The 25858-nt window shown below is 36.4% G+C and overlaps 1 protein-coding gene across 2 annotated transcripts in view; it reads right to left on the reverse strand.

The window, feature by feature from the left end:
• Nucleotides 1-25858, reverse strand: part of RELN (reelin) — a 498583-nt gene that overhangs the window by 145512 nt on the left and 327213 nt on the right. For both annotated transcript variants that reach the window (XR_013360335.1, XM_077863957.1), the window contains exons 13-20: nt 18646-18758; nt 16890-17098; nt 15902-16030; nt 14706-14815; nt 10785-10851; nt 6645-6878; nt 5819-5980; nt 1262-1498 (exon numbers count right to left, since the gene is read on the reverse strand). Coding sequence is in view for 1 of the 2 variants with exons in the window: in XM_077863957.1 (XP_077720083.1) it covers nt 1262-1498; nt 5819-5980; nt 6645-6878; nt 10785-10851; nt 14706-14815; nt 15902-16030; nt 16890-17098; nt 18646-18758 (1261 nt within the window). In the remaining variant the exon portion in view is untranslated. The remainder of the gene's footprint in view (nt 1-1261; nt 1499-5818; nt 5981-6644; nt 6879-10784; nt 10852-14705; nt 14816-15901; nt 16031-16889; nt 17099-18645; nt 18759-25858) is intronic.

Below are 25858 nucleotides of genomic sequence, written 5' to 3' on the forward strand. Positions count from 1 at the left end.
TCTTATTTTGCCTCACTCCTTTGTCTTCTTTGTAGGCTCTAGGACTAAGAAAGAATTTCCATAAAAACAAGCATCTGAGGGAGGCTATCAAATAGAAAACACAGTATAACCTTTCATACTTTGCTATATAGAAATTTCATTCTATCTAGTTCAACAGTGCTTGCAGCAAAAGTGACCAGCTGTACTTCCATTCCATTAGCTGTCATTTTGATGCTAGAATTTAGCCTGCTGTGTGTGAGATGTGATGTCCATGCACAATTCCCATCAAAGGTAATTTTCTGTGCAATGGTGTGTAAAATTTACCTCTAATTATGATAAGGTCACTGATGGGTCATTTATGATATGCTCTCTGGAGACAACTGCAGTGAATAGCTTTTGGTGAGATTCGTCTGGAGAAATTAAATTGGTCTGACCATGACTCCATAGAAAGTAAAACTCTCTTAGAATATTATTCCTCAATTATGTTTAAAGCCCTAAAGGAACCCAGAGAGGGGCAATATGCACACTGGTGAGGGCTGTGAGTTTTGAATGATGCAGACCTGAGTTTTAATCTAGAGTTACTGGGCCTAAAAGCTCTACAGGATCTGGCCTCTGCACAACTCTTGGCTTCTCTTCCTGACATTCACTCCCTCCCTCCCTGGACTTAATCACAGTCTTAAACTATTTATTTACTGTTTATTGTATAATGAAGTTTGCATTTGACCACAAATCTAAGATCTTGGCTTGGATAGTCCACAATCTTGAAACCCCAACAACATTAACTATATGAGTCAGTGATCCAATATTGCTTAATAAGATGGGTTTAAAAGTAGATCTTAGTTATTAATAAATTAGTGATGAAGAAACTTCCTGGGCTTTATGTAAGACAGCATTAAAACAGAACTACTTATGACAAGTTTTATTAAAATAGTCATTAGAGTGATTTCACATTTTACCATAATCATGATGGGTCTCCATGAAAGGACAATGTATTAGTTACTCTAGTTATTAACACTTTTTGAAGAAGGTTTTTATATGTAACAGTGGGAAATAAAAATTTGAGATTAGTAACAATGGTGAAATTTTATATTTATTTAAATCTATCAGTATTTTGTCTCCAGTCCTTCTTCCCAAGATATCTTACTTGACTTTTGAGGTGGTTCATATTCAGTAAGTATTTGTCAGCAAATGACTAAGTGCTGGATGGACCAGAAGATCATTCTTGTGTTCCAAACCTTAATGCAAATCATAACAACAACAACAACAGAAACTAAATTCTTACCAAAGTGTCCAGTCATGGCTACAGTATGGCTGAACATTTCCAAGGTAGAATCCTAGAGATTGAGTGACCTCCACAAGATTGGTAAAGTCAAGGCTAATGCTGTTGAAAAGGACAGATGTCATGATAATCTCATCAATGGCCCATACATCTTCTCCCTGGGAAGAATGATATGGTTGCCACCATCTGAACTGAATTCCAAACTGTCTTGCATCATCTGGTAACTCTACAGAGATGATTCTAAAGAAAAAAAAAGTAAAAAGTAAAACTTCAGATTGATATTTAAAATACAAACATTCACCGCAGAATATTTTTTTCCCTAAGGTACAACACTCAAAAAAATAGTTCTCCACTATTATAAACATTGTTCTGAGATTTCCACTTTCTTGTCTGTCCCAAAGTCTTCTAAACACATCCCAAAATGTGACTGCTTTCATTCATCTGCTTTCAGAAAAGCTGACTCAATAAAACACAGTTGTCAAAGGGGCAGGATTTGTCTTAGTCTGAAAAAGGATCTTGGGCATTTGTTACACATATTACAGTTTGAGGCTGATTGGAACTGTGGCACTTCCTAATTCCCATGAGCTTAGCACAGTGTATGAGGTGACTTGCTGTGTCATGGTGGCTATGACAACAAACTTGTATGTGACAAATGGGGAAGAAAATTAAGAATAATATCTAATTTCCAGGAGCAATTACTGTACACAGCAGCAGGAACCATACATTAATTGCCACTGTAACGACATCTCCTTGAAAGCTCCATAAATCACAGTACCATGCTGCTCACATCCATACACAAGGTGAGATATGAAGCAAGTGGCAAATGGAACATTTGTCTCCATCAATGTACAATTAAACGCCAGGAGAGGTGTTCCCAGTAAACACATACTAAAGGGACTGACTCTTTCCCAGTGAGCAAAGGAAAGCTCCCTAAGACAGGGGACTAGTTGGATAGCTTAGAAACAAATTATTTAAAAATTTAAATGTCTAAGGCTGGGTTTAATTAGAAATTAGACTGATTTTCATGTTTGTATTATGTTTATTCTTAGTTATTGTGTAAAAAATGTCAAATCACATCTTGGAAATATATATTTTTATATATGTAGAGTTACTAAAAAATAATATCTCTTTTCTCTTTAAATAACTTGTATGTAAAGATATGGGGTAGGATGACATGATTTTCATCACTAATAATTATACAAACTACCAGTAAAAAAAACTGGCAGAATTTTTTGCAATGTAAGAAAACATACTTTTTAAATAATGGAAAATCATTATTCAATTACAGAAATATAAATTTTAAAACACTCCTTAAATTAAAAAGTCACAGCAATAACATTTATGGTGTTTAAATACTTTGAAATACTTACGGTTTTAAACACTTTAAATCTCTGAATTTTTATACCAATGTACATTAGAAGAGTAAAATTTGGTTAAATTATTTTAGTAATTTTCACTTTAATTTTTAAGTATTTACTAAAAAATCAAATAAAATATTTATGTTAACATATCAAATATTTAAAGAAATAAAACAAACTGTACTTAAACTGGCTCAATGATGAAAACATTATGCATTAATTTTAATAATTTAATTTGCTCATTGTGTTACTAGAATATTATAATTTTCCTTTATTTTAATAATTTTAAAAGCAGTTACTATTCTTTCTGATGAAAATAAATATAATTTAAAAATAACAACTGAAAAGCAGAATTTCTTAGGCAACTTCAAAGGTCATTTTCCTTTATTTTAGTGTATGTATATGCATGTGTGAAAACAGTAATTGAAATGACGAATATTTTCCTTCACAGAGGCGTTAAACTATGGGTCTGTAATCAGACTCTTGGGTTAAAGTCTCCACTCTGACACCTAATAGTTAATAACCTCACAGCTGCAGGGAAGGTACTCAATTTCTATGCTCCTTAGCATCTTCATCTGTGAAGTTGGGATAATACCCTTATGGCAAAGTCAGAAACACTATTGTGTCTTAGCACCTAGAACAGTATCTGGCACATGCAAAAACACAACTTCTTACTGCATAAATGAGGTACATATTGTCAGTGTACCCCAACAGAAATCTGAATACTGAGGCACAAAAAGGTGAAATATTCTCCCTAATGTTAAGTGGCTTTTAGGTAACAATGCCTGGAGCTGGATCTAGGCAGCATAGCTGTAGAGTCTGTGCTCTTCACATTTACTTCGTATGTGCAGTGGGGTGGGAATCTCTGCTTCCATTACTCTGTACACGCTGCAGTGGTCGGTTAGAATAGCTATGGAACCATTTGATCCCAATATTCCTGGATGAGACCCCAGGGACTTGGGTCAACTTTCTGTTATCAATCTTCCTTTTGGGGTAGATACTAAGCTCAGACATTTCTCATCATCAAAACAAAAATAAAATAAAAATAGGTCTTATGATAATTTTAAAATAGGAAACAAGCCCTATAATTAAGACAAATCTAGAATAATTTTATTTTCAGCAGTGATATAAGGTTTTACATTAAAAATACCAATTAGCACTCAACATTCTAGTTAGTTTGAATTAAAAGATTAGCTTAGATAAATGTACAGGCTTTACATCTTATAAATAGCGAACAGAGAGAGTTCTTTTATTTACTGAGTGACTCACAGGCAAACAAATTATTAGGAATCAGCCAGGAGTAATAGCGGTTAGCTAACTTGCATATCTAATTTATGGATCATACTTCATTTTTTGAACAGCGAAGGCCGAAAGGGACAATATGGAATTGACAGCAATTACAGGCAGCAATTTATACTCAAGAAAATACAGCAAATGGCTAAAGGCATCAAGATATAAACTTTCCTATGAAGAACTTATATGGTTTGTATTATTTATCATATAAAACATAATTTATCAAATTCTACTTCTGCTGTGTCACCTTTTATTAATATTTGTAAGAAAGAGGAGGATGGAGGAAGGGTCTCATGGAAAGAGGTACAGGCACGGAAAATAAAAGTGTTCTTGATGCCTCCACCATGTTCTCTTTAAAAAAAAAGTCTCCACTTGATCTTAATCTTTCAAGCTATGTACACACCTAGAGCTGAATAGCCATGTGGATTCTGCTTAGAAGAAAAATGTTGCTGTCAAATGGCAGGCAAGATTAAATGCACCTTTGCAATAGCACATTAAATGTGTAATTATTTTTCATATCAACAAAGATTAATTAAATTTCATGATAAAGATTGATTATTGAATTTTGGAGCTGTCCACCCTGGTTAGAAAAAAATGTGTTTTAGGCCAAGTTAACTTAGGACAGTGATAGTTTCTTCCTGCTTTCACCATTATTATGATCAGCTTGATTTTCATTTAATTTTCTTCTAATATTTACTATGGAGATTCTATGAAATGTTTCTTTGGTATTCACAGGTGTCTACTGAGTCAGAAAGTTGAGCTTAGTCTTTCATTTACCTTTACAGGGAAAATATTTGACACATCTGATGTCTTCTTAAAATTTTATAAGGTAGGTAATTTTAACTCATAACCATTGTTAACTATTATTTCTGTTACATCCTACTTTATTTTCTATGAAAATAGAAGTTCTCATTTCCTTATAAACACGTAAATGTAGGGACTGCTGTAGGCAACATTTTTAAATATATGAAGTCTATCATCAGTGCCCCTGTCTTTTTTCCTTGGTGCCAGTGCAAACCGAGAGCCTAAAGCCCTCACTTTTTTTCATATTTCCCCATGATCAAATGTTCTTCCAGAAAGGCAAATGATATTAGTTCTTTACCGACTGTAATGTGGCCACAGTGTTACCTTTTTTAAAGGTATTTTAATTTTCCTATTCTGCAATTTTTAAATGAATTTCAGTGAGCAGGTCAAGAGTGTTCTAGAAGAGGAGAGGACCCTCTGGACATTTCTGAAATTGTACCACTAAGTGTGATTACTATTCCGTGAACATTGAAGGATGGCTCTGCTTCAAGAAAAACTTCAAACTCACAATCACAACTATAGATTGTGAATGTATAAGGTAAAGAAAAACAGAAGTGGCCTGAAGAAAGGACTTTAAGTGAATCTTCACACTCCATCTTTGCCAGGGATGCTATACATGCTAGAAAAATTTATCTGTACCCATTACTTAATCACATTACATGCAAATTTTAAATACATACCAGTCATCAGAGTTTATGAATTATTATCTCATATAATTTGTTATAACATTACAATATATTGATAACAAATACTTGTTAACAGCACTTATAATTTAGTGCCATATAAAAATCGCATCTAACAGGCTGCAGTTGAGTTACATAAGGATAATAGTATTAACTATTCTTCTATTTCCTGGGCATCAAGATATTTCTCTTAGATGTACATCTCAAAATATGAGAATGAATTTCTTCAAATATCAGAAATCAGTATGACAAATGAAATAGAAGAATGTGACTTGCTAGTTTTTTTTTTTATTGCAACTCGCATCAATCTCTGTCATCATCTCTCAATAGAAAAATATCTTGAATCTTATACCAGTTGAATGATTATTTCCCCAGGAAGGAGATATCACTCTAATCATTTTTCCAAATGTTTTCCAACATACCTGGGCTCATGATAGTTGAGATATGAATAGTGCTCCAAGAGTTTCCAAGTTATCCCATTATCATAAGAATAATGCAATAAAACTCCTTCACCAGGCTGGTCAGGGGCTCTGCATGTGCTCAGAACAGACTTGCTCCCCAGCCTCAATGTGAACTGCAGAAACCTAGACATGAATTATCTGTAATTAGCGTGTGCATAAAAATTTTTAATCATAATGTTCATTCTGGCTTTAAAGATTTCTAAACAAATTTAAATGAACTACTCAAAAGCTGGATGTTTCCATTCATCTCTCTTTTATAAAATGTAAGTAATTTCACTATGAGATGTATGAATATGTGTAGAAGATGAGGTCAATGCATGTTTATATGAAGATATGTCCATAAAAATATAAGTGTATATTTATACATACTTGTATACTATGTAGTTGTGTACATACACTTAAAATGCCAATCATTCCCTTCCTGCATTATTTATTAGGCACTGGGGGAAGGGAAGATGTAGACTAAATCTAATCAGCCTCTGCAAGCTGTCAAATAAATAAAACTACATAAATAATTAACTAGCCCTTGGCCTAAGAACACAGTTTTGATGCTAACATTTCATGTGTTTAAAAACCTAGTCAGTCATTAGTATCTTAAAGTCATCAGTATGTCTTTTAATTTATTAAAAACTAGGGCAAATTAACCCTGTATAAACTAACTGTAAGCTCCCTCTCATCTTGAAAGGTGCATATATCAACAAAAAAGGGAAGAAATGGGAAATAAAGAGATCTCAATTCAATCATTAGCATCTGGTTTCTATATGTATTCCACCCTGCCTTAACTCACCTGGACTGTGAGCTGTCAAGGAAAGATGTAATTAGCTGACGCCTCCCATCCTTGTTGAAAACCAGGGCCTTACCACTGGCCAAGACACCACAACCAAAGCTGACTTCAGCACCACGGATAGAGTAAAAGTTATGGTAGGAGGAGAGCCTGGAACTGCCAAAGCTTTCAGAAATAAACATTGGGAATGTCTGGGATGCCATCTCACAGGCTGGGCCAGAAAATCCAGGGTCACACCTGAAAGAGATACCATAAAATAAAATTTTAAGCTGTTGGTCTTTACAGAGAGTCTTGAATCTAATTCAGGGAGGAGGAAGTCTAGAGGCCAGGATTTGACTGAATGGTAAGCAAGGCTCATTAGTCTTTGGAAAACAATGAATCTGAAGACTTGATAAGGGCATTGACTGCAAATATTCCAGAAAAATGCAGTCTGCACAGACCTGCTATAAAAAGCTGTGGTTAAAACAATAATTCAGCACTCATCTTTATCCAATGCCAGCAATATATCTGCATCTATATTTCCCACATTTCCAATTTATTTAATTTTTTTCCAATTTAAAATCTTTGTAAAAGGCATATTATGTATCCAATTTTATTCATAATTATGTTCATTAAATTTGTAAGAAAAACATAAGTAAAATACTTCCTAAGATATTTAGAATAAATTTCCTCTAAGAACAAATGTAAAAATACACATTATGTTGGTGATAGAAATTATTTGAAATATCTGGAAAAGACTGGAAAAGAAATCTATCTTTATTTCAAACTTAGATTAAAGGGAATGTGAACACCTTGACCTGGATAGATGTTCTTAGTAGAACTGTGCTGCTCACCTTGGAATCCCAAATAATAGTGCTTCAAGAAAAAGAAAAACAAAACAGAACACACCCCACACAACTTGCCTCCTACTGTATTTATATTAGAAAATTCACCACAGATAATTCAATAGTTGAACATCAGAAACTTCCTATATTTTAAGGCACTTACTCATTAGGAATCAGTTTTAAATTCTTTATTTTTACTGCACTATTTCTTAGTATATTATATATACTATGTCACCCATTATAAAGTTAAATTGGTGTCTTTTTTGAAGTAGGGTGAGGGGTTCTCATATAAGTATTCAAAACCTCCTAAAATCTGAAACAAGCATTTTATAAAGCAATGAAATACCAATGAGGTGATATTATGGTGATATTATGGCATAACTCTGAAAACTACTTCTCTAGCACTAGTGCTGAAATGGGCACCTATGCTGGCCTCACAGAGGGTCATTGGAGTGTATGAACCAATGCAAAATTGTTTGTGTACTGGATATTATGGGGGAGAAGGTTTATAGTCATCATCATACTGCCAAGAAGGTGGACCCTAAAATGCCAAGAACTACTGCAGTGTGAAGTTTGAAAGTTGTTTGGCATTAGGGATGGGAGTGGGAAAGAAAACCAATATTTATGGAGCATGTAAATAAGCCTCAAACAGTTAACTTCTTTCACATATTATCTCACCAACTTACACTGTGAGTAGCCAAGTAGTTTCCAAAAATGATAAAAACTTAGCTAAAGAGGACACATTTTGATATTAGAAAACGGAATGTGGTTTACCATGGCCACAGATTGGAATTAGTCCCCCAACAAGACTACTGCCAGAACTCATTTCAGGGCAAATGCATTTCTGTGTATCTTAAATGTGTCTTCTTAGGACCAGTGATTGGGAGAAACTGGTGATCATTTAGAGATGACTCACATTGGAGTCAGTTTCCATTTAATGCTTTTGGCAGTATACTTTTAATCAAAAGTTATGTAATTGGGATAAAATGCTTATTTTATATTTAAAAATACATTTGCGGGACGCCTGGGTGGCTCAGTGATTGAACGCCTGCCTTTGGCCCAGGGTGTGATCCCTGAGTCCTGGGATCGAGTCCCACATCGGGCTCCCTGCATGGAGCCTGCTTCTCCCTCTGCCTGTCTCCACCTCTTTCTCTCTCTGTCTCTGTCTTTCATGAATAAATAAAATATTTAAAGAATAAAAAAGTAAAAAAAAAATACATTTTCAGCCTTTGTTTTGCAGAACAGTAGGGGAGCACAGTCGGAGATTTCAGGAATGGCATGAGGCTCTGCTGACTCCAGATGTATCCCCTATTGTACCATCCTCCCATCCTTAGACGTAGCATTGTGGTCACCTTGTATGCCAGTATAAAGAGCCTTAGCGTTAAGCTACGGGGATGACATCCATGGAGGAAGGTTTGTAATGCTCTCTGCCCTTCTCGCCAGTACCTCTTTCAGAGGTGGGCTTATCAGGACAAAGGGTTGTCAATTTACAAACCCTGGGTGGGAATTATATACAGGCAAGAAAGTGCCAGGCAGCCGGAGAGGTAGTATCCTGGTAGCAAATAACAGTAGTGATGAGGGAGCAGAGTGGGAAGAGAAACAAAGCCCCAAACACAAGGATCCATTTAAAAGAAACCAATGGTATTGAATATAAACTTCTTTTCTATGCAATTTTGCTCCTACTTGACAAGTCACATATTGCTGGAAAAGGATGTAGTAGCCAAACGTTTAGTGTAGCCACAAATGAACAAAACCAATGAATATTACATAAAACATTGTCAGAAATAGGGGAAAAACTCAAGGCCCAACTGGTGAAAATATTCTGAAAAACCTCAGAAGGAGGAAAAGGATAGGATTATTCAAGATAATGTACAGTGTCAAAAAAGAACAATGCCCGAAGGCATAAAACTGTCATTCAGATTTCTATTTGCTTTCATGAGTGACACAGATGGTTCCCTTAATAAACCCACCGAGTGCTAACAGGGATACTGTACACAAAAAACGAAGTATAAAGTATAACTATTATAATTATAGATGAGTCTTTTAGAAATAGCACTTCTATTTTCATTAATAAAAGCAGCTGTCATTTTAGATAATTTGTTTTCAAAACTTTCCAGGACAACTTCAGGAATTACACAGATGTCTGGTGTTCTTGTGTTAATTTTATTTGAAATGCACTAAATGAGAGGATGGCCTGGTTACGGATGACAGATGAAGATAACAACTCGAGGAAACACCAGATAATGCTTCCCAGATCTAATGAGTCAGTGTTTCGGAGTGGGAGTTGGTAGTTTTATTAAAAAGCACAGATTTGCATATTTATTTTTTAAATATGAATAGGAACTTTTCAATTCTTTCATACTTTTTAAAACATTTCTATTGTGCAGTGTGATTTCTTTGTTAATTAAATTCATTGCAATATAGTTAAAAAGTTAACATGACACTCTAATGTCAGTGCTGACAAGTGCCTTGCCTCATGCATATAATTTCAGATAGGACTCTCTTTTAAGAGTTCTCCATTAATTAATTATTACTCTTTTTGCTTGGAGGACAAAAAGGGACAGACTAGATGATCAGTTGTTGAAAACTTATCTGTATAACAAAGATTGTGGTTTCAGGAATTTTCAGGATATTTTATAATTAAATATTAATATGGGAATGACAATACATATGAATATCCATTCTTGTTATAAACATAACATAATGCTTCAAGTGAGGACTAGACATTAACTATATATAATTTCAGACTTCATATTCAACATCATTATGTAAAATACATTATATATCATTTTGAAGACCCAAATGATTTTCACAAGTAAGCAAGATGGCAAAATCATATTTAAAGATGAGTTTTCTTATCAAATCAGCTAAATTTGGCTCATTCTAGTTTCCTTTAGTCTTGGGTCAGTATTGATTTGCATAATTCATTTACAAAGTCCGATAGGAATTAAAACATGGCTCAAGAACACTAGAACAAGTAAGTTTATGGAGAAACAGCATACTGAAGAATGTAACCAAAGACAGAAAAGGCAGTCATCAAGCTATGAAGAATTCAAATTTGTTCACAAATTTACTCGAGGTATGCTAAATTTGCTCACAATTTAGCTTAATAGAAATGTTATTTATTCATCAACTTCCACTTACAACATACATTTAAAATTCTATTATGCTTAAATTCCATTTGGAGAATACTACTTTGGTCTTGAAAAGACCTCAAAAACTTAAAAAGGAAATTAAAACAAGTTAAAATGACTCATGGCTTCAATATACAAAGTACATTTCAAAAAAAGAAGTATAATTATTATTTTAAAATGCTTACTTGCAACCATGTCGAGTGCACTGTCCTCTGCCGGAACAGAACTTGAGACACGACGGACCAATATAAACTGCAGGCAGGGCAAAAGACAGCATTTAAGAAAATGGCAAAACAACTGGAAAAGCCAAGAACAACATTAGCATGTGAATCAATTTTGTGAAGCGACACCCATGAAATCTAGCCCATTACATGCATATTGTATGCAGCAATTCAGGGCGACATACAGAATGCTGTGTGATAACGTAAGTGCTTAGCAACAAATCTGCTGGAATTGTTTTAGCTGACTTCTTTTAAGACTTTGATGTTTCATAGCAAAAAAAGGTAGGAACATATGATTTGGGTTCCTTAATGGAGCCTCATTAGCTAAAATGATTTCAGGCGGAATAGTGTGCTGCTGATTTGAACTTTCTATAAAGTTTAGTTTTTTTTTTTTTAAGTTTAGTTTTTTTTAGGTTGGAACAAAGAATTTACAAGGGATCAATTTGATATATCATGAAATGGAGATGTAATAATTTAATTTAAAAACTATAACATCCATTCTTACCTAGGAAAAATCGATAATGCATTGCAGGTGATTGTACGTATCTTTATAAATATTTATCTATCCTTCTTAAAATGGGGAGTTAAAACTTGTTGAGAATTAAGTCTTCTCTGAAATGCAGATCTTTTCCTAAATGGTGGGCCTGACTGATAATGATATTAAAAACCTCAATTTTAATCTTTGGAATGAGAAGAAGAGGGTTCCTGATGGTTTGAATGGTAGATACTCAGACTCAAATACATTAAAGAGTAAGCCTCTTGATAACCAACCAGTACAATAAAAAAATAATAAACCAAAAAGTGTCAAAATGGAACAAAACCAATGAAGAATTAGAGATGCAATCAATGGTTGTTAAGACCTCACATATTCAGTTTTAGGCACAAATTTGGCTTCCATTATCACTTTTTTCTGTCTTGTAATCATGTCAAAAACAGTTAAATTTCATTTTAAAACAAACTTCCCTGTGCCCTATGCTCCTACAAACACTTCTCTGGAGCCAATTGATTTAAGTGTGATGCAGAGAAGCCAGAAACAACGCTTGTGGAGGGAAACTGATGGTTCAGGATGAGATCAGATAGCAGGCGGAGAGGTTGTAGGTGACAACGCTGGATTCAAATTCCCATTTCACCTAGGAAACTCTGCATAAGTGATTTATCCAGTCTAAGCCTCAGCATTCCTATTCTTTAAAGTGGGATAATGATCTTTGGAGGAAAGAGTAAATGAAATGTTCATGCTTAGGATGCTGCCTGGCACCGTCTGGTTATGATCATCATGATACTAGGGTCAAGAATCCTGCCCACCCCATCTGCCTTGTGGAGCTCTACTGAACAGCACAAGTACTGAGAAATCGGGAAAGGGCTTCATTCTTTAGCTTGGTAAAGCTCATGGATTGTTTTTCTAGCACCCTTGATTTTATGGCTGCAGTAGGATTTATTCTAAGTCCTGTAAGTGGTTCGTTGCATCTTGCGGGATCACTCTGGAGGGCTGTCCTATAATGTACCCATGTCATAGGTCAAAAAGCTTCCATTGTAAAAAATTTCAACAAAAAAACCAAGATTTTCCAAATCAATGAAAATATGTAATTAGGAATCTTGTCATCCCTTCCTGCTAAGGATGGGGTCACTGGGATTCAGAGCATGAGTAAGTTTACAGGCTTTTTTCCCTAAGGGTGTGGAAAGGATGGATTTGTCTTTATCGCTATTATTAATTTAATCAAGTTGAAAAATTTTAAAAGTGGTAACAAACATACTTTGCTCTAGGATTTTCCATTTTTCTAAGAATTTCAGGATAATTTCAAAAATAGTTTCTGCACACACTAGCAGGAAAAACATACCTAACAGAAGTAAGATATTTTTTTTTTGCCTTATGAAGAAGCCAGAGAGCAGGTCTTGTTGTTGTGAAAACCTCACATATAGAATGGTAACAGAATTGAGGAGATTGTGCCCCAATTTTTGCATTTGTCCTGCACTGCTAAGCATGCTCATTCCATATATTCTTACCTTTTCTCATTCTACTCACAACACAATGGTGGGACACTTTCTGTATCCCTCTATTTTCCCTCTTGGCATCATGTAATAGCCTTCCTTAGGAAATTTAGATACGCTTTTCAAAGGCTTATATGTGCCTCATAGCATTCTTAATTTCTCATTTGCTTTATTATTGGCTTTTTGACTTCTTTTATTATTATCAAAGTAATATAAGTTCATTATAGAACCCCTAAAAAGTATGATGGCAGGGGAAGAGTCACCCATATCCTACTGTTCAGAGGCACATACTTATTCCTGAGAGCTAACTAACAGGTGTTGTGATTCAAATGCTATACAACATGTTCTACCAATGAAGGAAGTCCATTTTACCAAATTAATCTTTAGATGGTTTTGCAAATGTACTATGTTTATGTCCATATGACTCATGTGGTCTTTGAAGTCTGGGCCTCTTATTGGTCTTTCCCTGAATATAGACTGCTTAAAGAATTTACATTGTCTCATTAGTAAATTATCTTGCCTGGAGTTATTCCTGAGTTTCAAGAATGTATCCTATTAAATGTGTATCAATTTTTTTGATTATTCAAAAATAGCAAAAAGATTGGGACACCTGGGTGGCTGGCTCAGTTGGTTGGGTGTCTGACTTTTGGTTTCAGCTGGGGTCATGATCTGGGGGTTGTGGGATTGAGCCCCGTGTCAGGCTCTGCACTCAGCTTGGCATCTGCTTATCCCTCTCTCCCCTTCTCTGCCCCTCCCCACCCCCCACTCGTGCTCTGTCTCCAATAAATAAATAAAATCTTTTTTAAAAATAGCAAAAAATTTTTTTAAAAAGACTTTTTTATTTGAGAGACAGGGAGAAAAGATGAGCAGTGGGGAGGGACAGAGGGAGAAAGAAGCAGACTCCCTGCCAAGCAGGGAGCCTGATGCAGGGCTCAATCTTAGGACTTGGAGATCACGACCTGAGTCGAAGGGAGACACTTAACCAACTGAGCCACCCACGGTGCCTCCAAAAACATGATTAAAACATGGAAAATCAGCATGAAACAATGATGTAGGCTTTTCCTACTTTATAAAATTGACTAAAGTTTGCTTAAGGATTGACATTTTGTCCCTCCTTTTCACTCCATTTCCACTTCCTCACAGTGCACCTTCAGTCAAATTGATATACTCTGAAAATAGGAAACTTACGAATCTGCCTGTAATTAGAATTATTAAAAAACCAGAGTGGGCTATTAATAACAAACATAAGAAATTTATTGTCATGCACCCCAGTAACTTAAAATATCTTCTCTTCTGTATACTTGTTATAAGTGAAATTGGCTTTAAAGTTATGCAAAAACGATCAACAACGCACTTAAAAATTAAAGATAACATAGGATATATTATGTAGATCTAAATTTTCCTCTTATACTGTTTTCTGAGAGGGAGGTAGAAGTTTTGCTTCAGAAGTTTCATTTTAGAGATGATGTTCCCTTATGTGGTGTCTGCATCTAAAAGATAAGCATTCCAGATGTTGCAGTAGTTACTAAGAGAAGAATGGGTCTTATTTTAATACATGCAGTATGGTAAGTATTTATGTTAATTTTGTGTAAAACATTCAAAGAAAATGTTAGGATATCCCCTGTCATCAGCTGTGAATTTGAGTTTCAGGGCTTTACGCATTTTTACATTATGTATGTTGAAACGTTCTGGCATCTAATATTGCTGACTCTGCTGCCTTTTTTTTCTGATTGTGCATATCCCTGGGCTTCTAACGGAATGCAAAGGAGAAAGGGAAGAAAGGGCGTTTAATGAATCGCAAGACCATGACTTAGAAATGTGATTAAGTCTGTGCCAACGAACAAAAGCACAGGAAGATTCTACATCAATGGCATGTGATTATGACAGGCATAAACTAACCATTATCAATTGCCCACATGTTTCCAAGGATTGGTCCCGTTTGTCTCCAGCGAATTCTGGTGTCCCTGGTTAGTGCTGCATTAGGAAGGGGAATCGTTACTCGGTTCCACCTGCAAGAAATTTAGCACAAAACAGCTTCACAAAACTACATTTCACATCGTTTGAACCTATTTTACATGTCTTTAATGTTCTAGTTTCCGTATGCTTGGGACAGCACTAAAGTTTGGTAACAAATTCTTTAAATTCACCTGTGGAGTTTGTTTAGAGTTTTCAGACAGACACATAACTGCTAAAAACATTCATATCACACTAGAGTAATGGGTTTACTCTTAAAAGCAAGTGATAGTTTGTTTTTAGACATTCTTTTTAGACATTTTTACATCAATACTCAGACCTTAGATATTATTCTATGATGTGCATCTGTGCAGACACAGGAGCGGTATTAGCCTTGATAACTTTTTCTTTTTTTTCCTTCCTTCCTTCCTTCCTTCCTTCCTTCCTTCCTTCCTTCCTTCCTTCCTTCCTTCCTTCCTTCCTTCCTCTCTCTCTCTCTCTCTGTCTTTCTTTTCCTATCCCCAATCTTATGCACATTTAAAAAGAGGCTAAGAAAGAAAATAATTCTCAACTTAATTTTGCCATGCTTGGAGATATTTTTACTGGTTTATCCAGTACTTATTTTGTAAGGTGGAAAGTATCTGGCACAGTCATCTTTAATTCTCCAAACAGCCCTCAAAGGGGTATATCACTGTCCTTAATTTATGTGGAAAGAAGGTGAAAGTTGGAGAATAGATATACTACTCAAGTAGGTGGTAGAAGCAGAATTTGAACCCTCGTTCAACTCCATGGCTTAACTTTCTTCCACCTCTCTATGCTGCAACTTTCCATAAGTATTTGGGCAAGAAGCCTTTGGGCAATAACTGTGTAATCACTAAACAGAATTTAAATTTATGTATCCAAAGTAGAAAAGCCAAGTACACAAAGAATGAGTGACCCTACAAATTGTGGTCTTGCATCAGATTTACAGAAGTTATTGTCTTTTTTTTTTTTTTTTTTTAAATGAGGTCCTTCCTAAATGTCCCTGAAAATCAGCAGGAAACTTCCTGACCAATTATGAAAAAATATAATCTCAGCCTTCCTCACTGATTTTGAGTCACAACACAGATTCAAATCTCCTCTCTCGGAGAGAATTTACTCACCCGCTATAGTTTTCGGAGGAGTAGATAGTGCTGTGGGGGAGGTGGGGTCCAGCACAGATCTCAGGTAAACACTCAGTGTGCAGGAGCGACCAGGAACGCCCATGGTTGGTGGAAAACTCTAAGCTGATGCTGGTAACGCCAGAACAAGCACAACAAAAAAACACAAAGAAAAGAAAATGAAAAGACTCACCCCTCGTTAAGTACTTTAAACATTTGCAGAGCAAGGGCAACGAATTTTAAGATGCTGTTTCCAAAATGATTGTTTTCCCCTCCACTGAAGTCTGACCAGCCTTCAAAGGGCAAACAGTTAAATCACTGCTAGAGAAACAAACTATCTTTTAAAGCCAACAAATGGGAACTTGTGTTTGTGCTCTTCAATTTGAGAAATGGCAAGGCAATTACCACGTCTCACACCGCCACCTCATCCCGTGAATGTGAGACTCACAAAATTCGTAGAAAGGGCGAGCAACACTTCCTCGAGTGAAACTGAGAAGTCAGAGCTCTTGAAGTGCTAATTGATTTCCGTGCCTATTATTAGGGGGTCACTAACCAACATGAGGTCAGGCTTTTTTTTTTTTCTTCCCCCAGTTATTTGTTTTTCTTCTCTCTCAGCAATCTGTCAGCATGGATGGCTGCCATGGAGTGTGCAAACACTTCTGATGCCTAAGACCAAGCTCTTAGAATGAAGTCATTTCTACTTAAACTCATCCAATCATACTCTGTATATTAATTGAAGATCTCCCCTTTGGGGGAAAGTGTGCATTTTTTAAAAAAGGATGTTGCATTAAAAATTCAGCTGAGAACCTACTGAGAAGTCGCTCTGATTCATTTTTTTTAAAGATTTTATTTTTTAAGGAATCTCTATGCTGGCATGGGGCTTGATCTCACAACCCTGAGATCAAGAGTTACACACTCCACCAACTGAGCCAGCCAAGCTCCTCAACGTGTTCATTTGTAATTAGTTCACACACAAAATAGAGCTTCCTACCTGTTACCAGGTTGATGTGTTCCACATCCCAGATTAATGGAAAACTGTATCATGTGAGACATCGTAGAAGGGAGAACAGGTAAGACGTGGAAAAAATCGACAGCCCAGACATTCCTGTTATGCCCTTGGTGGTTTTTTTGCCTGAGACAAAATCTGGTAGCAGGAGTCTGAAGTTCAGGATTGATGACGACGGAAACTAAAGATGGAACCTTGAAAACAAACAAAACCAGAATCACTCATAATCGCTCTGAGTCTGTGAATTCTCCTAGATTCAATCTTACAATTACTATGTATATAACTGCCATTTATTGAGCGCGCCAGGCAAGGTCCTTCATGTCCCACTTGTTATTTCATGTAGTAGAGGTGGTCTTCAGGGGTATTTTTTAAAAAAGACTTTTATTTATTTATTTGACACAGAGAGAGAGCGAGAGAGAGAGAGAGAGAGCGCACAGACAGGTGGGGGTGGGAGAGGGAGAAGCAGGCTCCCCACTGAGTGGGGACCCCAATGCAGGGCTCCATCCCAGGACCCCGGGATCATGACCTGAGCTGAAGTCAGATTCTTAACCTTATGATCCACTCAGGGACCCCTTCAGTGAGCATTTGTTTGAATCACTCAGGATTCCTCTTTTGCATATAACGTGGAACTCTCTGTGACTAATCAGGCCCTCTCTACCTGAAGATAAATTAGTCTAAGGTCTTTAAAAGTTGTCAGAGCATATATATCCCTTTTATATGCCTTGGCACAAGACAAAGGCAACTTCATATTTATACTTTATCATCAGTCCTCTTTTAAAGTGAATTTGTGTGGTATTAATAATGACTGCCAAACTAGGTATTCTGAAAATAGGATGCTAAGCAGTAACAGCCAGTGTCAATGTGTTGATCCAGTATAACTTACATAACTGATTTGGTCTGAGGCACGTAGATGACCAGAGCAGGTGTAACCCTAGCTAGTCACAGGTAGAAAACTAGTCCATTATGAAATCCCAAATGGTATAACTTGGGTGGCCGTAGACCCTCTGGTGTGCTAGATACTTTCTCTGGTTGTTCCCTATTCTAGCCTCAGTGTTTATCTCCTGTCTCCCTAACTGAAACCATGAAATGCTAGGTGCTGGTTGTGTTTGAGCTCTTTACAGTACTGAGATGGACATCAATGTGGAGAAAAGCCAAACTAATCATGAATGTGCGAGTGTAGTCTCGGCACAAAGAAATCTGCTACTAGAAAAAATAATTCTACACCTAATGACAAGCATCACACATAATTTTTTACAATGTTTGTGAATAATCAGAGCCAGTACATGTTCTAAATTCAAAGGGCAAAGGAAAATGGCTATAATTAGAAAAAAGAGGCAAAAGTAGCAATAATCTATACTTCTACAACCTTTTCTGCTTATCGAATCCTAGAATGCTGGATAAATACTCATTATGCTTGATAACAAGTCTATGAGGCTCCATAATTAGAGCCACATTTAGGGCTTTCTTGGGAACAAGAATAATTGTCAGAGTACTAGGCTCCATCTTATCATCTCCAATGGGCTGTAATTCCTTTTTCCTCATAAAATCTTTTTCATTTGTATCAGGAAAAAAATCTGAATATTAAAATGTCCATGTCATTTTTAGAGAAATCTGGCAACCTCCTGGGATTCTAAAAGAGAGTGTTCTCCTCTGCACCTAGCATGGTCTTCATGGTTTTGACCTTGGCTTGTCAAGGGAGATCTGGGGTAGGGCCGTTTAGCACATGGATTGGCATAAATACCTTATATGAGGAATAGGAAAGTGTATCCAGTGTAATGTGCTCTTTTCTTCCTTCAATCTTTGCATACAGGGAGATATCATTTTCATGAGAATCTCCAGGGTCACACATTCCTCCTGTGCAAAACAAAAATTTTCAGTTGTTGCTACCAAACTGCATCTATAAACATGTATGGTATTAACTTGCAGAACTGAAAAATAATTACAGAACCCAGATGTTGTTTAAGAATGACCCTAAATAGAAGTAATCAGACCCAAGGAAACAAATTTTATAATTTATTTAATCTATCTTTATAGACAGTTCAGATAGAACTATCTCATGCTAAAGATCAAAGACTGGATATCTGAAAAGGCCAAAGTAACTATATGCATAGTGAGGTTGCTCAAGTGATAGTCTGCAATGAGCAATGGCTGCATGTCTGTACTTTAACCCACATCAAAAAAGATGTGCTCAAAAAAAAGATGTGCTCTGCTTAAGAAACTGTCACTGTCTTGTATTTGAAATATTAATGGCCAAAATTCAGAACCATTTGATTATGGTTTTTAAAAACTGTGGTGACTCACTGCATCGACTATTTCTGAAGTGGTATTATTTAAGGTGTTGCACATAGTAACCTTACTAATTTTAGCACATATTAGCTATTTGTATCTTAAATGCAGTTCATTTTACATTTTTACTTTTTTTTTTTTTTTTACCTCATTTGGTTGTTGGAAAGTACACAGAGTAGTTTATTCCCTATCACTCTACTTTACAGCCAAATGATATGATGGAACATTACACAGGTAATTAAGATCATCCTGATGATGAAACTGAACAACAGGGCAGGGACCTGAAACTGAAGACCATTCAACAAACTGGTGGAAAAGCCTTGAGTCAATAGTATGTCTTTTAGCCCTTGACCCTTCTATGCTTTTTACTACTGCATTTAGCCAATAATCCTTACTATTGCTGGTTTCTATGAACTGTCTGCAAAAACTGGATTTTAAAGGATTGCATGTCTAACTAGAAGCCTCTCCCCACCCACTGCTATCATTCACAACAGCATAAGTCATAATAGCAGGAATGTAGGTATGTACATGGATTTCCTGGCAAATACTCTATCCAAAATTTATAATGCTAACTCTCAATTTTATTACTATCTTTCAAAAAAAAAAAAAAGCCCCTCTCCATTTCTTCAAGTAACCACCATTAATGTTAATTTTTATCTATAGGCAGTTTCTGTTGCTAATACTCTATGGTGATAGTAAGATAACCTCAAAAATCTAGAACAAGGTTACCTTATGAGAATTAATCTAGTAAAATCAACAGATAATAGTTGAGATTCACCATCTGTAGGAAGAAAGAAATAAGGAAAGAAAGGAGGGAAGAAAGAAAGGGAGCAAGAGAAGGAATGTCTAGCACAATCTCAGCTGGGTAATTGAAAAAGTATCAGAAGAAATTACTGATACGCGATATTTTCAGTAAGAAAGCTAGAACTTAATCTGCATAAGAAAGATCATAATAATAGAAGTAACTTGGATGCTGGTATCCATGAGGCATGGAAATACAGCATGTTACATCTGTTAGACATCTATAAGTTGGCATATTATAAATATTTATTGAGTTAACTAATCGGAACTGAGAATAGAGAAGCCAGATGTGGTGATAATGTCACCCTCATCCTAACAGATGTTTATTGTTTAAGGGTAGCAACCAGTAGAGAGAATCTTTATAATTTTGATATCTGATATATATATTTTAAAGATTTTATTTAGGGACACCTGCGGGGCTCAGCAGTTGAGCTTCTGCCTTTGGTGCAGGGTGTGATCTCGGGGTCCCGGGGTCGAGTCCAACACTGGGCTCCCTGCATGGAGCCTGCTTCTCCCTCTGCCTGTGTCTCTGCCTCTCTCTCTGTGTGTGTCTCATGAATAAATCAATAAGATCTTAAAAAAATAAAGATTTTATTTATTTGAGGGAGACAGAGAGAGAAAACGAGAGAGAGAGAGAGGGAAAGAGAAAATGAGGGGGAGACAGGAAGAGGGAGAAGCAGACTCTCTGCTGAGCAGGGAGCCCGATGCCAGGGCTCGACTCCAGGACCTCAGGATCATGACCTGAGCCTAAGGCAGATGCTTAACCGACTGAGCTATCCGGGAACACTTGTATTTTTTTTTCTAGGACTTCGTTAGACACTTCTATGTTATGGCAAATATAGCTCGTAAAGTCATTCTAAATGACTGTCTCTGGGGGGAGAAGATCTGCATGAACACTAAACCCCTATCTAAAAACTGTAACTTCCCACAAAACAAAAAACAAGAAACTGTAACTTCCCAAAAATAAAAAAATGAAAACTGTAACTTCCTTATTGAGGACGCATTACAGACTTCCAAAAAAAGAACAAAAGAAAGGTGAAAGGTCATAGGCACTATGGATTTAAGACATAGGAACTGAACTGTCAGTACTTTCTAATTTCATTGATCTCTTCCCTGTAACTCTCTGCTGTTTTTTTTTTTTTTTTTTTTTTTTTTTTTTTAACTCTCTGCTCTCTTATGAACAGCTCGTGAACTCCACCTACCTTTCCAAGGAAACGGAAACACACGTGAGAGCTCAACCAGCCCAGAATGACAGAAGAAGAAAGTCCAAAAGGAGCCAAGACTTTAAAATGATGACAGACTTTATCTAAAAGATCCCTCTGGGGGCAATTTATTAGCTCTGTGAAGTTTCAGTGACAGCAGCTCATATAGAAAGAGATGGATTCTTCTTCAGTTTCATTCCTTTTGATGTATTGGGGGAAGGTATGACTCCAGGGGCATTTTGTACAGCAATTAAAGTATAGAAGATTTCAATAAAAACTGGATGGACAGTTTTCAAATATTTTAAATCCTGCTTTAATAGCTCTTAAGATACTTATTTATATTAGGAAAGTGATTTTGTTTTTTACAGGGCATCAGGCTTGAAGGGAAAATAAGCCATGACCTCAAAAAATTTGTGATTTAGCAAGGAAAACAAGATTAATTTACATGAAAGAATGTTAATAGCAGGAAGCTGTGTTGCACTGCCATAATTGCAGTTGAAATTCAGAATGAGAGATACGAGTGTGGCTGAAAGAGCTGGGAAAATGGGAGACGTTCAATGAATACATTGAAGGAAGAATAAATGAATGAGTGATGTACGTTAGGTTATTTTTGTCTTGTTCACTGCATTCTGGCTCTAAGAACAATGTTGGATACCAGTCCTCAATAAATTTGTGTTGAATGAATATATGAATGAAGGAAACAGACCTGAACCAACTTTGAAATTTGAGCAAATTTTCCAGAAATAGTCCCAGGTGATGGATCTTAACCGAGCAACGAAACAAGGAAGAACATACAGGCAGGGCCAGAGAGGAAGGGAGTGCGGTCTTGTGTAGATGAACAACCAGACACCAATTTTCCAGAGATGCCAGCATGAGCTGTCTACCGTATCACGGATCTCTTCCCAAATTGCTTTCCCCTCCATCAGCCATGAAAGTTTTAAAGTCTTTCTATAGGTCCAGTCTTACCCTACCCTATCTTTCCCTACTGTCCTGTCCTATTTCATTCTCTCCTATCCTAAAAACCACCTTTGCTCTGCTTTCTCCTCAGGATCCAGATCCCATTTCTTTTCTTCTGTTACTGATGAACTTTTTTGAAGGCGAGGTCTCTTTTCAGCGATGCATCTCTTTACTTTCTGCTTTGGCTTCCCATGCACTACACCATGGGGAATACTTGCTCAGAAGTCCCTGGGGGGCTCTCGGCCCCTGTCCTAGTTGGCCTCTCTGTGGGCTTCTCTGTAATCCTGATCCTCACCCCTTCCCTTCCTTCTCCAGTGTAGAATACCTTCCTTCTACATGCCTTTATGTCCTTTCTCAGGATCCTCTGTCTACCTCTATGCCTTCCACCTTTACTGAGATGAGGGTTCCCTCTAAGAATTTTTCCTGTCCTTTGTTTACCTGGCCTTCTGCTTGGGAGAACATAACTCCAGTGGCTCCAATTGCCACCTGTGTGCTGATGACTTTCAAATCTGGTTCAGATCCTGAGAGAAAGGTCAACCTTCGTATGGCTTTCCAGAAGCCTCAACCTCAACATACATAATGCCAAAATCTTCTACTCCATATCTGCTCTTTATTTGCTTATTTTTGGACATTTCCTGTTTCAGGAAATAGGAAGAAATCAAAGAAATCTCTGTCCCTTCCAATTGGCCTCACAATCCCCATCGTCTTCTGAGTGTGAACCTCAGCTGGTTCCTTCTCTTCTGCTGTTTATTCCCTGTCCTTTCCTTCATATTATTACCATTGTCACTGCCTTATTCCTTTGTTGCTTGGACTGGTGCAATAGCTTTCTAACTTACAGTTGCCAGATGAAATACAATGTACAAACAATATTTATGTGAAAAAATTATTTATCTGAAATTCAGATTTAAATAGGTAAAGGAGATTAAGAGGCACAAATTTTCAGTTCTAAAATAAATAAGTTACAAGGATGAAAGGTACATAGGGAATGTAGTCAATAATACTGGAATAACTGTATGGTGACAGATGGTAACTAGATTCATCACAGAAGTCATATTATAATGTTTGAAACTACTGAATCACTATGAGGTACACCTGGAACTAACAGGATATTGTATGTCAATTATGCTTCAATTAAAAAGACTTCTTTAAAGATGATTTGTTTTAGAGAAAGACGGTGTGTATGTGCACGAGGGAGGGGGCAGCAGGAGAGGGAGAGAGAATCTCAAGCAGATTCCATGCCAAGTGGGGAGCTTGATGCGGGGCCTCGATTTCACTACCCTGCAGTCACAACCTGAGCCAAAACCAAGAATTGGATGGTTAACTGACTGTGCCACTCGGGCACCCAACTTTTTAAAAAAAATTTTAAAAGCTGTTTTGTTTTTTTTTCCTTGAAGTCTGGCAACCCTACCCTAACTGGTCTTCTGTCCTCTAATCTCTGAATGTTTCAATCTTTCCTTCAGATTCAAGCCAGAGTTATCTTTCTAAAACATAGATGAGAATATGTCACAGAACTGACAGGAATCATCTGGAGGCTCCATGCTGACTAGAGAAAGAACCCGAACTCCTTAGTTGATATTAAAGAGGATCACCATTCTGGTTCCAGTTCTCTTTTCTTGCTCCACCTTCTATCTTTCCATTCAGTTGTGTTGGGAAAATAACCCGCCTCAAATATATCATGCGAATTTATGCTTGTGCTTTTTCTCAAAATGCTGGCTTAGCTTCACATTCTCTTCTCCCTTCAAACCCTTACAAATTTGTTTTTAATATTCATAATTCTTCATGTTTTGAGATGGCACTCAAAATCAACTATCCCATTTGTATATTGGCAGAAATATAGGGATAGGTTTTTACATTACAGTCTCTGTTCTGTCTTTTGTATAAAATAAGATGTCCCTTATTTCCCCATTCCTTGAGAGAACTACCATCTATTCATCTTTCTTAGTACCTTCCTTCCTCTATTCCTTAGAGGTTAGTTATTTTTTTGTTTTTAAAATTTTTTATTCAAGTATAATGAACACAGTGTTATATCAGTTTCAGTTTATAAATCCCTTCAGATTTAAATTATGGCCATCCTTCAAGGACCAGTTCAAATGCTGTCTCCCTCATGGAGTGTTGCCCTGATCCCAACACTGCAGTGACCCAGAGTCCTTGGCGCTTCCATAGGATCTTTGTTTCATTATAGCCCATTACATTCTCTCTTTAAAAATTTTTATTTCAGTTTCAGTACAGTTAACATATAGTGTTATATTAGTTTCAGGTGTACAATATAGTGAGTGATTCAACAACTCTGAGCATTACTCAGTGCTCATTAAGTGTACTCTTAATCCCCTTCACCTATTTTCACCTATCCCCCCACCCTCTTCTCCTCTGGTAACCATCACTTTGTTCTCTATCGTTAAGAGTCTGTCTCTTGGTTTGTCTTTCTCTTTTTCCTTTGCTTGTTTGTGTTCTAAATTCCATTTATAAGTAAAATTATATGGTATTTGTCTTTCTGTGACTGACTTTTTTTAGATGTCACTTGTGGGCAAGAATTCTAAGTAGTTTTTATATATATAGAAAAGATATATTGAGTCTTACCTATTTGCATTAGGCACTGTTTTAAAGGGTTTGCATGTATTCAATCATTGATCAGCAATTCTGAGATTTAGGTACCATTACTATCCCTGACTGTATTCTCCATGTAACCTAACTCAGTGCTCTACATTCAATCAGAATTAATTAATTTTTAAAATTAAATGGAGATGCTTTTATTTGGGATAATGTACTTTCAGCTCATTCAAATGAGTTTTCTCATAGTCAATTATTATTTTAACTGATTAAGAATCTGCTTTGTTTCAGAAAGAGTTAAAGATGACTAAATTTCTTCTACAAAGGTGCTTATATAAACATGACAATGTCTTACAAAGGCACTGAAAGGGTTGGTTTAGTATAATTCACTATGAAAAAAATCAAGAATTCAAATATATTATGTGAAAAATGGTAAAAAGGGAAAACGCTTAAAATTAGAAATACTGACAAGCTGAATGTCTATTACAACTTTTTTGAGGGGAGGGTGAAGGTTTCCCAGGAATCTTTCTTAATAAAATGAGGACCAGTTTGAATTTTAATTATGTAAAGGAAATGAACTCTGGGTCTCTAAGTGTACAAATCATTTCAGAGTCAAGGTGGGGATATCCTTAATGTCGGAGGACCACATAATTATGTTTTATATACACAGCTTCCCTGTTATCAAACAGATCATCATTTAAAATAAGGTAGCATCAAGCAGACAATGTTTTGGAGTTTGATAGAATACTAAGTCTATGGTGCCACTCTGACCTTAGGAAGTAAGGAATGTGAGGGAAATAAACAGCCAGTGCTAAAGCCCAGACTCAGGGGGCCTGTGTGTCCTGATGAGCTGACATCTTTGCAAGTAGGTTCAAAGGTGGTTAATGTTTATTTCCCGTTTCGCTTCCAGGTGTTGCCTGTGCTTTTCCAGTCACTCAACAAAAAAGGCATGTGACACCTACTCATATTTCTGAAAGGACATCCGCTGAAATAATACACAACTAAAATGATAAATTTTATCATTTTAATTTCAACCTCCTAATTCTTCCTTGGGTACTTTTCTAAATGTTTACCTACTTATTTGCTCTCCAATAATATGGAGAAAAATTCATTCTATGAACACTTTCTTTGTGTGTTTGCTACATACTAAAAAGTAGAAAG

The sequence above is a fragment of the Canis aureus genome, chromosome 21 (genome assembly GCF_053574225.1).
Source record: "Canis aureus isolate CA01 chromosome 21, VMU_Caureus_v.1.0, whole genome shotgun sequence".
Taxonomy (NCBI): domain Eukaryota; kingdom Metazoa; phylum Chordata; class Mammalia; order Carnivora; family Canidae; genus Canis; species Canis aureus.